Genomic DNA, 14,596 nt, shown 5'->3' on the forward strand with positions numbered 1-14,596 from the left:
TTCAGCTTCAGCGTTAGTCCTTCCAATGAATATTCAGGACTGATTTCCTTTAGGATTGACTGGTTTGATCTCCTGCAGTCCAAGGGACTCTCAAGAGTCTTCTCCAACAACATAGTTTGAAAGCATCAATTCTTCAGCACTCAGCTTTCTTTAGAGTTCAACTCTCACATCCTTACATGACTACTGGAAAAACCATAGTTTTGACTAGACGTACCTTTGTCAGCAAAGTAATGTCTCTGTTTTTTAATACACTGTTTAAGTTGGTCACAGCTTTTCTTCCAAGGAGCAAGCGTCTTTCAATTTCATAGCTGGAGTCAACATGTACAATGACTTTGGAGCCCCCCAAAAAAATAAAGTCTCTCACTGTTTCCATTGTTTCCCCATCCATTTGCCATGACATGATGGGGCCAGATGCCATGAACTTAGTTTTTTGAATGCTTAATTTTAAGCCAGCTTTTTCACTCTCCTCTTTCACTTTCATTAAGAGGCTCTTCAGTCCCTCTTCGATTTCTGCCATAAGGGTGGTGTCATCTGCATATCTAAGGTTATTGATATTTCCCCCAGCAATCTTGATTCCAGCTTGTGCTTCATCCAGCCTGCCATTTCACATTATGTACTCTGCAAAGAAGTTAAATAAGCAGGGTGACAATACACAGCCTTGACATATTCCTTTCCCAGTTTGGAACCAGTTCGTTGTCCCATGCCCAGTTCTAACTGTTGTTTCCTTACCTGCATACAGATTTCTCAGGGGGTAGACAAGGTAGTCTGGTATTCCAATCTCTTGAAGAATTTTCCAGTTTGTTGTGATCCACACAGTCAAACGCTTTGGTATAGTCATTAAAGCAGAAGTGGATGTTTTTCAGAAACTCTCTTTTCTGTTTTGATGATCCAATGGATGTTGGCAATTTGATATCTGGTTCCTCTGCCTTTTCTAAATCCAGCTTGAATATCTGGAAGTTCTTGGTTCACGAACTGCTGAAGCGTAGCTTGGAGAATTTTGAGCATTACTTTGTTAGTATGTGAAATGAGTGTAACTGTACAGTAGTTTGAACATTCTTTGGGACTGGAAGAAAAACTGACCTTTTCCAGTCCTGTGACTACTGCTGAGATTTCCAGATCTGCTGGCATACTGAGTACAGCACTTTCACAACATCAGCTTTCAGGATTTGAAATAGCTCAACTGGAATTGCCTCACCTCCACTAGCTTTGTTTGCAGTGATGCATCCTGAAGCCCACTTGACCTCACACTCCAAGATGCCTGGTTCCAGGTGAGTGATGAAACCTCTGTAGTTGTCTGGGTCACGATCTTTTTGGTACAGTTCTTCTGTGTATTCTTGCTACCTCTTCTTAATATCTTCTGCTTCTGTTAGGTCCATACCATTTCTGTCCTTTATTGTGCCCATCTTTACATGAAGTGTTCCCCTGGTATCTCTAATTTCTTGAAGAGATTTCTAGTCTTTCCCATTCTATTGTTTTCCTCTATTTCTTTGCATTGATCGCTGAGGAAAGCTTTCTTATCTCTCCTTGCTATTCTTTGGAATTCTGCATTCAGATGGGTATATCTTTCCTTTTCTCCTTTGCCTTTCACTTCTCTTCTATCCACAGCTATTGATAAGGCCTCCTCAGATAACCATTTTGCCTTCTTGCATTTCTTTTCCTTGAGGATGGTCTTGCTCACTGCCTCCTATACAACATCACAAACCTCTGTCTATAGTTCTCCAGGCACTCTATCAGATCTAATCCCTTGAATTTACTTGTCACTTCCTCTGTATAGTTGTAAGGGATTTGATTTAGGTCATACCTGAATGGTCTAGTGGTTTTCCCTACTTTCTTCAATTTCAGTCTGAATTTGGCAATAAGGAGTTCATGATCTGAGCCACAGTCAGCTCCCGGTCTTATTTTTGCTGACTATATAGAGTTTCATCATCTTCTGCCACAAAGAATATAATCAATCTGATTTCAATGTTGACCATCAGGTGATGTCCATGTGTAGAGTCATCTCTTGTGTTGCTGGAAGAGGATGTTTGTTATGACCAGTGTGTTCTCTTGGTAAAACTCTTAGCCTTTGCCCTGTTTCATTTTGTACTCCAAGGCCAAACTTGACGGGGGGACAGAGTAAGGGAATCACACAAAGCATGTTCTCAGGTCACAGTAAAAATAGAGATTAACTAGAAAAATCTTCATTTGTCTGGAAATTAAGTGATGACATTTAAACAGCTTATGTGTCAAAAAAATGGTAACAAGGGAAAATTAAAAAATAGTTTTAGCCAACTGATAATGAAAATACTAATGTAAAAAGAGTACAATGCACATAAATCTGGGCATAAAGGAAAACAGTCTTAATAGTGTATATGATAATATAAGAGGCTAAACACTAATAATGTATTCACCTCAAAATTTTTCTTAAAAGAACAGCAAATTAAACCCAAAGGACATAGTAAGGAAGAACAAAGGATAAGAACAGAAAGCAACGAAATAAAATACAAGCATATGCCAGGAGATGATCAACAAACACAAAAGCTGATTTCTTTTTAAAAACTGACAAATCTGTAGTGAGAATGATCAGGAAAAAAAGAAGGTACAAAAATGTATAAAAGGGCATCAATATTGCAGACACTAAGAAGAGGATCTTATAAACTACATTATATTTAAATTTAGATGAAATGAACAAATTCCTAGACAAACACAATTTACCAAAACTCTCATAAGAAGATAACCTGATACACATTAAGGAAATTAGATCCTTAAGTTAAAACCTTTCCACATAGAAAATCTCATACCCAAACGGTTTCACTGGTAGATTCTTCCAAATATTTAAGGAAAAAATAACATCAATATTACATAATCTCTTCCAAGGAACAGAAAAAGAAGGACAGAATCTTCTCAACTAATTTTAAGAGGCCCGCAAAACCTTAGAGCCAAAATTGGACAAAACATTACAACAAAGGGAAACTGTCGATTAATCTGACACACAAAAACCTGTGTTTCTATGATTTGCTCACAAAACCCCCCACAAGGTTGTTCATAGCATCTTTATTTGTAATTGTCAAAAACTAGAGACAAACAATTAAAAAGAGGTGGCAAGAATACACGGAAGAACTGTACAAAAAAGATCTTCAAGACCAAGATAATCACGATGGTGTGATCACTCATCTAGAGCCAGACATCCTGGAATGTGAAGTCAAGTGGGCCTTAGAAAGCATAGTCACTACAAACAAAGCTAGTGGAGGTGATGGAATTCCACTTGAGCTATTTCAAATCCTGGAAGATGATGCTGTGAAAGTGCTGCACTCAATATGCCAGCAAATTTGGAAAACTCAGCAGTGGCCACAGGACTGGAAAAGGTCAGTTTTCATTCCAATTCCAAAGAAAGGCAATGCCAAAGAATGCTCAAGCTACTGCACAATTGCACTCATCTTACACGCTGGTAAAGTAATGCTCAAAATTCTAGAAGCCAGGCTTCAGCAATACGTGAACTGTGAACTTCCTGATGTTCAAGCTGGTTTTATAATAGGCAGAGGAACCAGAGATCAAACTGCCAACATCCGCTGGATCATGGAAAAAGCAAGAGAGTTCCAGAAAAACATCTATTTCTGCTTTACTAACTATGCCAAAGCCTTTGACTGTGTGGATCACAAGAAACTGTGGAATATTCTGAAAGAGATGGGAATACCAGACCACCTGACCTGCCTCTTGAGAAACCTATATGCAGGTCAGGAAGCAACAGTTAGAACTGGACATAGAACAACAGACTGGTTCCAAATAGGAAAAGGAGTACGTCAAGGCTGTATACTGTCACCCTGCTTATTTAGCTTATATGCAGAGTACATCATGAGAAACGCTGGGCTGGAGGAAGCACAAGCTGGACTCAAGATTGCTGGGAGAAATATCAATAACCTCAGATATGCAGATGACACCACCCTTATGGAAGAAACTGACGAGGAACTAAAAAGCCTCTTGATGAAAGTGAAAGCGGAGAGTGAAAAAGTCTGCTTAAAGCTCAACATTCAGAAAACGAAGATCATGGCATCTGATCCCATCACTTCATGGGAAATAGATGGGGAAACAGTAGACTTTATTTTTGGGGGCTCCAAAATCACTGCAGATGGCGACTGCAGCCATGAAATTTAAAGATGCTTACTCCTTGGAAGAAAAAGTTATGACCAACCTAGTTAGTAGATTGAAAAGCAGAGACATTACTTTGCCAACAAAGGTCCGTCTAGTCAAGGCTATGGTTTCTCCTGTGGTCATGTATGGATGTGAGAGTTGGGACTGTGACGAAAGCTGAGTGCTGAAGAATTGATGCTTTTGAATTGTGGTGTTGGAGAAGACTCTTGAGAGTCCCTTGGACTGCAAGGAGATCCAACCAGTCCATTCTGAAGGAGATCAGCCCTGGGATTTCTTTGGAAGGAATGATGCTAAAGCTGAAACTCCAGTACTTTGGCCACCTCGTGGGAAGAGTTGACTCATTGGAAAAGACTCTGATGCTGGGAGGGGTTAGGGGCAGGAGGAAAAGGGGACGACAGAGGATGAGATGGCTGGATGGCATCACTGACTCAATGGACGTGAGTCTGAGCGAACTCAGGGAGTTGGCGATGGACAGGGAGGCCTGGCGTGCTGCGATTCATGGGGTGTCAAAGAGTCGGACACGACTGAGCGACTGAACTGAACTGAACTGAGAGACAAACAAAATGTCCTACAATAGGTACATGACTTAACCAAACTCTGGTTCATCTGTGGCACAGAATCCTACTTAACAGTAAAAAGGAATAAACTATTGACATGTGACAACAACTTGGATGGGTCACAAAAGTATCATGCTAAGTGGGGAGATGAGGATCTCAAAAAATCACATAATGATAACTTCATTGATATAAAATTCTTGAAGTAACAAAATTACAGAGATGGAGAAAAATCAGTAGTTTCCAAGGCTTGAGGGCTTCCCCTGTGGCTCAGCTGGTAAAGAATCCGCCTGCAATGTGGGAGACCTGGGTTCGATCCCTGGGCTGGGAAGATTCCCTTGAGAAGGGAAAGGCTACCCACTCCTACTTGCAAAGAGACACGACTGAGTGACTTTCACTCCAAGGCTTGCGGATGGCTGAAGGAAGAGGTGTGGTATTGCTCTAAATGGGCCGCATACACGAGTTCTCCGTGGTGATGAAATCGTCTGTGTCGACGAAATCGTCTGTGTCTTGACTGCCATGGGGGTTACACAAATCTACACATGTGATAAAGTGGCATAAAACCTATATCCACATTGTATAAATGTCAATTTCTTGGTTTCCATATTCTCCTATAGTTACATAAGATGTAATGACTGGGAGAAACCAGGTGAAGGTTCCATGGGACATCTCTGTACAATCTTAGCAATTTCCTATGAATCTGTAATTATAGATAATAAGGAGAACAACAAAAAGAAAACTGCTGCTTAATTGAGAACAGCTAAGATGGGCAAGAAGACCAGGCACAGAAGACAGACAATAACAAAGGCAAGAAATCACAAGTGCAACTTAGGCCAGGACGGCAGCAGTGAAGAAGTAAAAGAGCTGAATACCAGACACACTTTTAAAGTAAAACAGCCAGGTTTGCTGATGATGTGCATGTGGGTGAAAGAAAGAGAAGATTCAAGGGTGAAGGTTTTTGGCCTGAGAACGGAGATGGGTAGTTTCCAACGTCTGGGATGGCGATAATTATGGGAAACAGGTGAGAAGGAGAGTAAGGACAGGACATCTGAAGTGTGAGTTGTCTTGAGATATCCATGTGGAAACACTGAGACATTTAGATAGGGAGGGCTGAGGTCAAGGGCTGGGAGTCTAGAGTGAAAACGTAAACTTGGGAATCTGCAGTGAATAGAAGGTATTTCAAGACAAGAAACTAGATGACGTCTCTGAAAGAGTCTAAACAGGGGTGAATAAAGAAAAATGGTCTGAGGTCTGCACCCAGGACACTTTACTATTCGAAATCAGGAAGATAAGAAAAAACAAAGACAGCTGAGGAAAGAGCAGTGGTGTAAAGATCCATGACAAAGTAATGACCCGGAAGTCAAATGAAAAATAGTACTTCATGTCAGACAACAGCAAATGTTGTTGAGGACATAAAACAACAGGAATTCTCATACACTTCTGGTAGGAATATAAATTGCTATGTGTACCACTTCCTAGATCATATACTGGTCCACAGTAATTCCTGCATCTGTACTCTAGAAGGCATATATAAGTAAGCTCCCAGCAACAATGTGGGTGGCTGCCAAAAAATAAAAAGAAGCCTAATGTCCTTCCAAAGTACAATGGCTAAGCTACAGCATATTCATAATGGACACTGTATAAGTATAAAATGAACTATGACTGTATGCAGTAACATGAAAGTATCCCAAACAACACTGGACAGAAAGACGCCAGTCACGGAAGATTAAATTCAGTAGGATTTTACTTCTATAAAGTTCTAGGCAATTGCAAATTAAATTACGAAAGCATACAAAAGTGGAAAAGCTTTAAAGAAAATCAAGAATATTACCAAAAATCAGTAGTTCAAGGAGCAGGAAAGTGATGTGTTAGGATAAATAAATGTTTCTGAGAAGCTGACAACGTTCTGTGTCTTAGGATGATGATTATATGGAATTTTTAAATAATTACTTTTTTAATGACACAACTGAGAGACTGAACTGATCTTATACTTTTCTATATATAACTAATTATAGCAGAGAAAGTGTTCACCTGTGTCCAGTGTTGCTGAAAAGGTCACAGGAGAGACTCAGAGAGATGAGGAAGAAAGTTTGGTTAGAATTAAGCTTTCAAGAAAGTGAGGAAAAGGAAAAAGAAACAACAGGCCACTCTTTCCAAAAGTACTCCTATAAAAGGGAGCAGCTTCTTCCTGTTGGAGAAAGTTGCAGAACCAAGGGGGAGTTTAGCTTTGTTTTTCAAATGAGAGACGTTAGAGTAGGTTTTCATGCTGATGAGAATGGTTCAGCAGAAAAGGAGGAATTCATGCTGGTGAGAAAAGAAAGAACTGCTAGGATGATGTCCATGTATAGGCAAAAGGGGATGTGATATAGTGAATGAGTAGAAAAGCTGGGCTTTTCCCAGTCAACGGAAGGAAAGTTAAGTGCAAGGGGACTTCAAGCAAACAAGGTCATCAGTTGAGAAGGAGGGCTGGGGAGAAAAGTGTAATGTGACAGAAGATGTTCGACACCTGTCTAGGAAAACTGGAGAACTCTAGAACTTACAAGAGAATTGCCAGCCAACACAAATAGTCTACTTAAGGTTAATGTCTGAAACTTAAAGCGAAAAGAGTTCAGATGTCCAAGTATGTTTTTCTTCACTGATGTCTAACAACCTGGCGTAGGGAAAGAGTTGGATTTCAACCAGAGTTGCTGGGAAGACAGGATCAACAAAGAAGGTATATGCTAGGGAGTGATCATAATGACAGACCACATGACTATAAGCAGAGACGTGACAGAAGTGAGAACATGAGGAAGGTGAAGCACTGTGAGAAGTTAACAGAATCAATGATGAGTATCAAGAATTGGAGCAGAGTACTAGACATTTTGGCAACTAGAGGCAGTTACAATGTGGGAGTTTTGAGAATGAATTAGGGAGAGGGCACAAGCATATATACTGAAGACAAGATCTAGGATATGTCCTCAAAACACACACCTGAGACGAAGTAGAAAATACTGGTTAGAGAGGATGTCAAGGAATTAAGAAGTCAGAATTCTAAAGAAAAAAATCATCTAGATGCATATTGAAATCACCAAGAATTCTAAGAATAAAGTTTAAAAGCCAGGTGCTAAAAACATGAAAGCATGAAGAACAATGCAGCTCACATCTGGAGGCAACAGCCTTGACTCCCTCACCTTATGGCCAAGCCATGCAGCTAGTAACTGATAGGACTCAAATGGAAACACCAACTGTCTGGTTCTATTTTAAGCTATAAATTAACAGACCAGCAGTTCCCAAACTCTTGAGAACTTTAACTCTAAAGTTAAAAGAAGTCTAAGTCACATAACAATAAACTTTTACTATCCAGTAAAAGACAAAACATAAAACCAGAAGAACTACTACGAATTCAGTGACTAAAATAAAATTTTTCATTATTAACTCTAAGAATCTACAAATATATATGAAATTTCTATTGAGTCATTCAATCTAGAGACATGGTTATGTGAATCTCTTTCAAAAATGCTGCTGAGTGAGCACTCTGCAAGAAAATGCCTATCATTCCACAAACATTTATTGAGAATTGGTTTGTAATAGCTCTGTGGTGAGCTCTGGAGGATTCCTTACCCCTGAGGAATTTACAACAGAAGGCAGTGATGCTCAAACTTTTCAGTCTCAGAACCACTTAATCCTCTTAAAAAATTATTGAGCACCCAAAGAACTTTGTTTTGTGCGTAGTGTCAATCAACAGTTAGCATATTAGAAATTAAGACAAAAATTTTAATACAAAAAATTCATTAGCATCATAGTGACGATGCCATCACAAGTCATATGCAGCTTCTTAGAAAACTGTAAACACATGAAAGAGCAGAAATGGGTTAAAAAAAAAAAAAGCTTTAATATTATTATGAAATAATTTTGACTTGGTAGACTCCCTGAAGTGTTTAGACATACTGGAATTCTGTTCTTTGAATAAACAAATTGGGCCACTGCACTATTTTTGTCATAAAAAAATTATCAGAATAGTATCATTCGTGGTAGGTGGGATGCCACAGGTGAAAATAACTGGTGTTAAACATCCCACCTTCTAGTATAATAGCAGAGAGGGAGGAAAAGAGGGAGGGAGGTTTTTTGTGGCATAATGAGAATAAGAAGATTCACATTTGAGTATCTACTGTTTCCAAGCACTGAGCTGGGCATATAATCTGACAATAGCTAATAAAGTGGGAGTAATACCCACAAGGCAAGAGATGAACTAATTGCTCAAGGCCTAAAGCTAGTGAGCAGGGGCACTGTGAGGGGAACCAGGTCACACTGACCCTAAAGCCTGTGCTCTTTCTGCTGAAACTCTGAGTTCACACAGACTACAACAAATGGAAGACAGTTCTGAATTTTCCAATATATTTTCCTCCTATATTATGCTTATGTTTTCTCTTTCTTGGTTACATAACACTTCCAAGCAAGACAAGATCATCAAACTGATGACTGACCATGACATCTCCCCCTAGCTTGTGACTTTTCTCTTCACTTCAGACCAAGGGTTCTCAGAGTGCCGTCCCTATGTCTATGCAGTAATGGAATCTGATCAACAATAGCCAAATGAGTTTGTCATTAGAAAGAAAAAATGAAAGCAAGTTGATGTCACTGATGGGACAGAAGAAAATGAAGAAAAGCAGTAAAGGCTCTTATATATGACTTGGGTTAAAAACTTAAAATGCTCTCACCTCTAACAAGAGAAACATTTCACGACCATCTCCATCACTGCCCACATGCAACCCCAACACAAAATATTTATACTCACCTTCTTTATCAGTAACTGACCAGGAATATTTCTGAAAAGGCTTACTAGATGGAAGGGGGTCCATCTCCAGCACTTTATAAATCTGACCAAAGGCTGATAGTCTGAGTGCATGCTAAGGAAAAAAAGATTATATTTATTAAAATTTTTCATTCATAAAGCCCTTAGAACATCTAGCTAAAAACACATTCATCAAATGCTATTATTATGATGACAAAAGTCCCCAACAGAAGGCAAGAAAAAAAGTTTTTAAATAAATTACATGATATTCCCTCTAAGAGACCACAGTCATAGGGCCCATCTCCTACCTGTGCACTGTGGGTAATATCTTCTTTTTGCTGGATGGTCATATAGCTCAGAGCATCTGTTGGATCTCGCTCACAAGGATCATGAAGACCAGGACCCCCTTTGGCAAAGGCAAAAAAAAAAAAAAAAAAAAACCAGTACCATTCAGAATTGAACTTAGAATTCAATAAACTAACACAAAATAGAGAGAAAGAAAAGAATGGAGAGGAAAAAGAAAAGAAATAAAAAACAAAACCTAAAAGAACAAGGTTAAAAGTCTGCTGAATTAAATGGAGTAAAATGGACACTTATTTTCAATATGTTAGCATTTAAATGTCCTTATATTACTAGAAGTCATTTGTATATCTAAGGTCAAAATTGGGTCTTAACTCTAAGAATTTAGAAACAGCATGATGAATCACCCCAAATCTTTTAAGGGATTATATATGGAAAAAAAAGACCAAATTTAATTTTTCCAAATTAAACACCAGACTGCAAACATAATGAACGTCATACATTTTAACTTAACCATTTTCAAATTCAGAGTTCTGGGTAAAGCAACTTCATAGCAGACACAATATCTTATTAGTACCTCTTATGTTAGTACATACAAAACATAAATTACAATTATTGAAAGAGAGTTTTATGACACTTCTAGTTGAAAAAATTCAAAGCAAAACAACTCCTACACATCATTTTCCTATGTAGAGGACAAACTTAGCACATAATAGAAAACTAAATTTAAATGAAATTGTTCTGATTCTTCTGCCTCCAGAGTTTGAAACCCTTACCAGGAAGTAGAATTCCAGATGCCAAACACTCCATTACTCGTCTCAAGGCCTCCCCAGCGCCCAAAGGTCTATTACAAGTACCTATAGACTTTTCACATATAAGCTCTAGTGGCTAGAAGATATTAAATTACAAATTAGTACATGCACCAAGTGTTAAAAGGTATCCAGTTAAATGTGAGCTGACATTTCTATCTACTATGGAGGCCAAAAAGGTTAAAGTCCGTTTAACATTTAGGGCCCAATTAGCTTTTCCCACTTGATTATCAAGTTTTACCCCAGCCAGAGTGCTTAAATCAACCATTTTTGAGAGTACATATTCAGAAGACTTTTTGCTACAAAAAGTTTATTTTCAGTTACCCTGAAAGGATTACTAAACAAACTGCAGTCATCTAACTTAACAAAGATTTAACAAGCCTTCATGTAGGTTAGTAATGGCCAATAAATAATCAGTGTTCAAACCCAGCCCACCTATCTCCCACTTTACCTAGGATGGACTCAAACCACAATAAGACTTCATTCCAGACATCCTGCCCCAAGTAGTACAACTGGAATTAAAAAAGGACCAAATCTCCATATTGAATAAACTAAAAGGTTCATGATGTCAATATCAAAGTAATAATTGTTAAATTAATCTAAAATAACCCTTTATAACTTTACTTGTTTCATAATGTTCTTTATTGGATCAAGCATAATAATTTCCAAATTAATTAAGTTTGGCAACATACATTTTAAACTACGGTTAACTGTACTATTCACCTAACTTTAATTACTAGTATGAACTTATTTTTAAATGTCTGTACTCAAAAGAGAAAGGAAAAGAAGGTATGGGAACCTTATACTGGTATACCAGATAATTTCTATTTTAAACGGAAGTAGCACTGAAAGAGAAATGTGCCAGTCAAGCGTGCTTTTCCAGGCAGTAGGTGAATAACAATCAACCATCAGTGGAGAATGAAAGTGCAGGAAGACACTCACTTTTAACAGGTAAAGAACCTTTTGTCAGAAAAAATATCTCAGTCTCTATAATATGAATATGATGAAGTAAAAGAGACATTTTCCACATATAAGCTCTAGTGGCTAGAAGATATTAAATTACTTATTTAATTTACATATTTTACAAATTAATGTAAATTTGTAAATGTAAATGTATGTATAATACAAATTAAATTCATAAAAAAGAAATCATGTAAAAACCTCTATAATTTTTTCCCCAGAACAAAAACAGATAAAGGCACACCTTAGCTAACTCAGAATACAGTAACATATAATTTCTATAGGATTTCCTCTGACTATACTTTCAGAATTTGCTTTTAATCATATTTAAGTACTTACCCATCCTTTTAATGGTGCCCATGTGGGGACTCTGTTGCACAAATCACGGAGAATGCGGAGGACAATTACACATGACTTTAATCCATTTGCCCTTGCCTAAAACAAACAAAATGATTCCAATATCCCTGTTGAAATCCATTCTTCATTTTAAGGACACTGATCATGGACAGGTTCTTTAAAATGAATAGTAATTGGTCAATCATTCATAAGTTGTCAAGCAAACCAAAAAATCAAGTTATTAAAAGTAGTAAAATTATGGTTTAGAAAGGCAGAGTTTAAAGTAAAGGAAGTATATTAGAATTGGCTTCATAGCCTCATGGCAACTCCATTTTCAGGCAACTGTCTGACTTTTTAGCTTTTCTCACCCATGTCTGCATTTTATAAGCTATCATTTGAAATTCAGAGTACTAAATCCAAAAGGATTATATGACAATTAAACATCATTAACTCTATAGTAGAAGCTATAGTGGGCACTTCACCTAAATTAAATCATTTACTCCTACAATAACCCTAAGAGGTAGAGCACACCCCATTTTATATATTACACAGAAACCATTAAGTGGCAGGTGTTCCAAATGAAACCTGCAAAAGGTTACCGTAACAATAAGAGAATAACAAAAAGCCAACCTGAAACCATTTGGCATGTCGAAGAGACGCCAAGGCATTCAGGCATTTCTGCCTGTCCAATAAGTCCGGAGGATCTTTCATCGCAACCTTTTCTAATGGGAAAATGGGATAAAGAGAGACAGATACAATTTGACCAAGGGCTTCCTGTCAAATTACCAAACAATAAAAATAAAAAGAACAGCAGCATATGAGTGAACTAATAAGATTCCCAGAAGATTTCAGGTTTGGGCTTTGTTGCTTTCTTTTTAGATTATGTGCACTATCATTACTTAGGTAAATCATCAATAGAGCCATTCTGCGCACAAGTACAACAGGAGCACAAAGGCATTCGCTCAGTCAGTAAACAAACCAATGATCACTGCTACATACAATCTGGGATCTTATTAAGCATGTATATAACATCACAGGGCACAAAATAGGTACATAGCACTTCTCCTTTGACAAGGTACAAAGAGTGGAAATCTGGGACCAATAGCAATAACAACTTTTCTTTATAGAAGAAGGGATTTTAATCACTAATCAGTTCTTAAGGAAAATTAGGGCTTAGATCATCAATTTGAGATATACTAACAATACACTGAGCATGGCAATTTTATTTTAGAACAAAATTAACTCATCCAACAAGATAACCATTAATAGACACTTTACCCCACTGATAAGAACTCTTCCAGTATAACCATGGAGTTCTCTATTTCTTCTTTAAACCAAAATTATTAAAACTAAAATATGAAATATGGTGAAATACATTTCAAGTTTTGCATACCTTTTTTTTTCCCCAAAAAGTGGCAAAGAATACTATTGAAGTACAACTATCTGACTTGCCTTAACATTTCAGAGTTGGATTGGATGGCCAAGAGCAGCAAAATTAAGAACTCAAACATGTGATTAGTGACAAATATTCATATTTGAGAAGATGTCACAAGATACTAAATCCATGTTTAGATAGCCAAATTTATTTCCTCTTAGCTGCTAAAAAGTGGGTTTTTAAACTTTTGAAGAATCGGTGCATTAATTTAAATGCATATAACATACAAATGTTTCTTTGAGAAGTCTTTGTCTAATCCAATTAAGTCATATTTACCTTCCTCTTTTAAGAACTCAGAGCCCACCAACACTTCCTGGTACAATCAGACAGTCACAATCTCAGCAGTATGTTTATGTGGGCTTTCTTTATTGGCTTCAACATGTCAAGGCTGAAGTGCTACACACTTATTTTCTGACCAGGTGAGCCCTACAGCAGATACTTGCATTGTTTCACATTACTATCTGCCAACAAATTCACAATACAGGGTCTCATTTCATTACCCCTTTTTCCTCATAAAATGGAGAGCCTCAAAAAGAAATGATAATGTGCTTTTATTTATAAACATAAGCAAACACACTATAGGTATTTACTTCATAGGCGATCTAGTTCCCGTCTTTGCGTAATTCTTTTTAATGACACAAAACATAGAAGTAGTTCATTTTCGTGTTGACATGTCAAAATGTTTAACTGTGGTCAATACAAGCATCTGTGTAAAGCTCACATACAAAGCAGAACTACTATAAATGAACAGTTAGAATCTCTTAAAAGTTAGACATGACAAAGGTTGACTGACTGCTAAATAACATAATCTCCAGAAAAGGAATAGACCATGCTTATTTTTTAGGACTTTAAAGCGAACTATGTTTCATTCTGTCATTGGATCAAGTAAGAGTATCAGGAAGGGCCAGAGGGCAGGAGGGCAGCAGGGGGCAAGGCAAGATCAGTGGAAGGGGGAGGGATCAGAGGAAGCTTGGGTAGGAAAAGACAAGGCAAAAGAATTCCGTTTGAACTTTCTGATGCTACTGTCTGGTGAACAGAGCTTATAATTAACATTTGCTCATCACCACACAAGAGTTTTATAGGGGAAAAATGGCAAAAGTGTTTAGATAAATTCTCTTATTCCCAAAGTCAAATTATATTCATTAATTCTTATTTTAAAAAACTAGTGACATCAGCTTGCTACAGACAGTCAACATTTGGAGGCAGTAGATTCTACTAAAGAGATGAAAAGGGACAGGCAATGAACAGAAGACGTGACTGAATTCCCTTTAACATCACCATCAGAATGGCCATGTTTCTTCAT

General features: G+C 37.6%; 1 protein-coding gene across 1 annotated transcript in view; it reads right to left on the reverse strand.

Moving 5' to 3' along the window:
• STRBP (spermatid perinuclear RNA binding protein) overlaps positions 1–14,596 on the reverse strand; it is a 60,940-nt gene that overhangs the window by 29,047 nt on the left and 17,297 nt on the right. Inside the window, exons 5-9 of the mRNA XM_052648350.1 lie at positions 12,489–12,580; positions 11,862–11,957; positions 10,530–10,641; positions 9,762–9,859; positions 9,457–9,568 (exon numbers count right to left, since the gene is read on the reverse strand). Of these exons, the coding sequence (XP_052504310.1) occupies positions 9,457–9,568; positions 9,762–9,859; positions 10,530–10,641; positions 11,862–11,957; positions 12,489–12,580 (510 nt within the window). The remainder of the gene's footprint in view (positions 1–9,456; positions 9,569–9,761; positions 9,860–10,529; positions 10,642–11,861; positions 11,958–12,488; positions 12,581–14,596) is intronic.

Source organism: Budorcas taxicolor, chromosome 11, assembly GCF_023091745.1.
Source record: "Budorcas taxicolor isolate Tak-1 chromosome 11, Takin1.1, whole genome shotgun sequence".
In the NCBI taxonomy this organism is placed as follows: Eukaryota; Metazoa; Chordata; class Mammalia; order Artiodactyla; family Bovidae; genus Budorcas; species Budorcas taxicolor.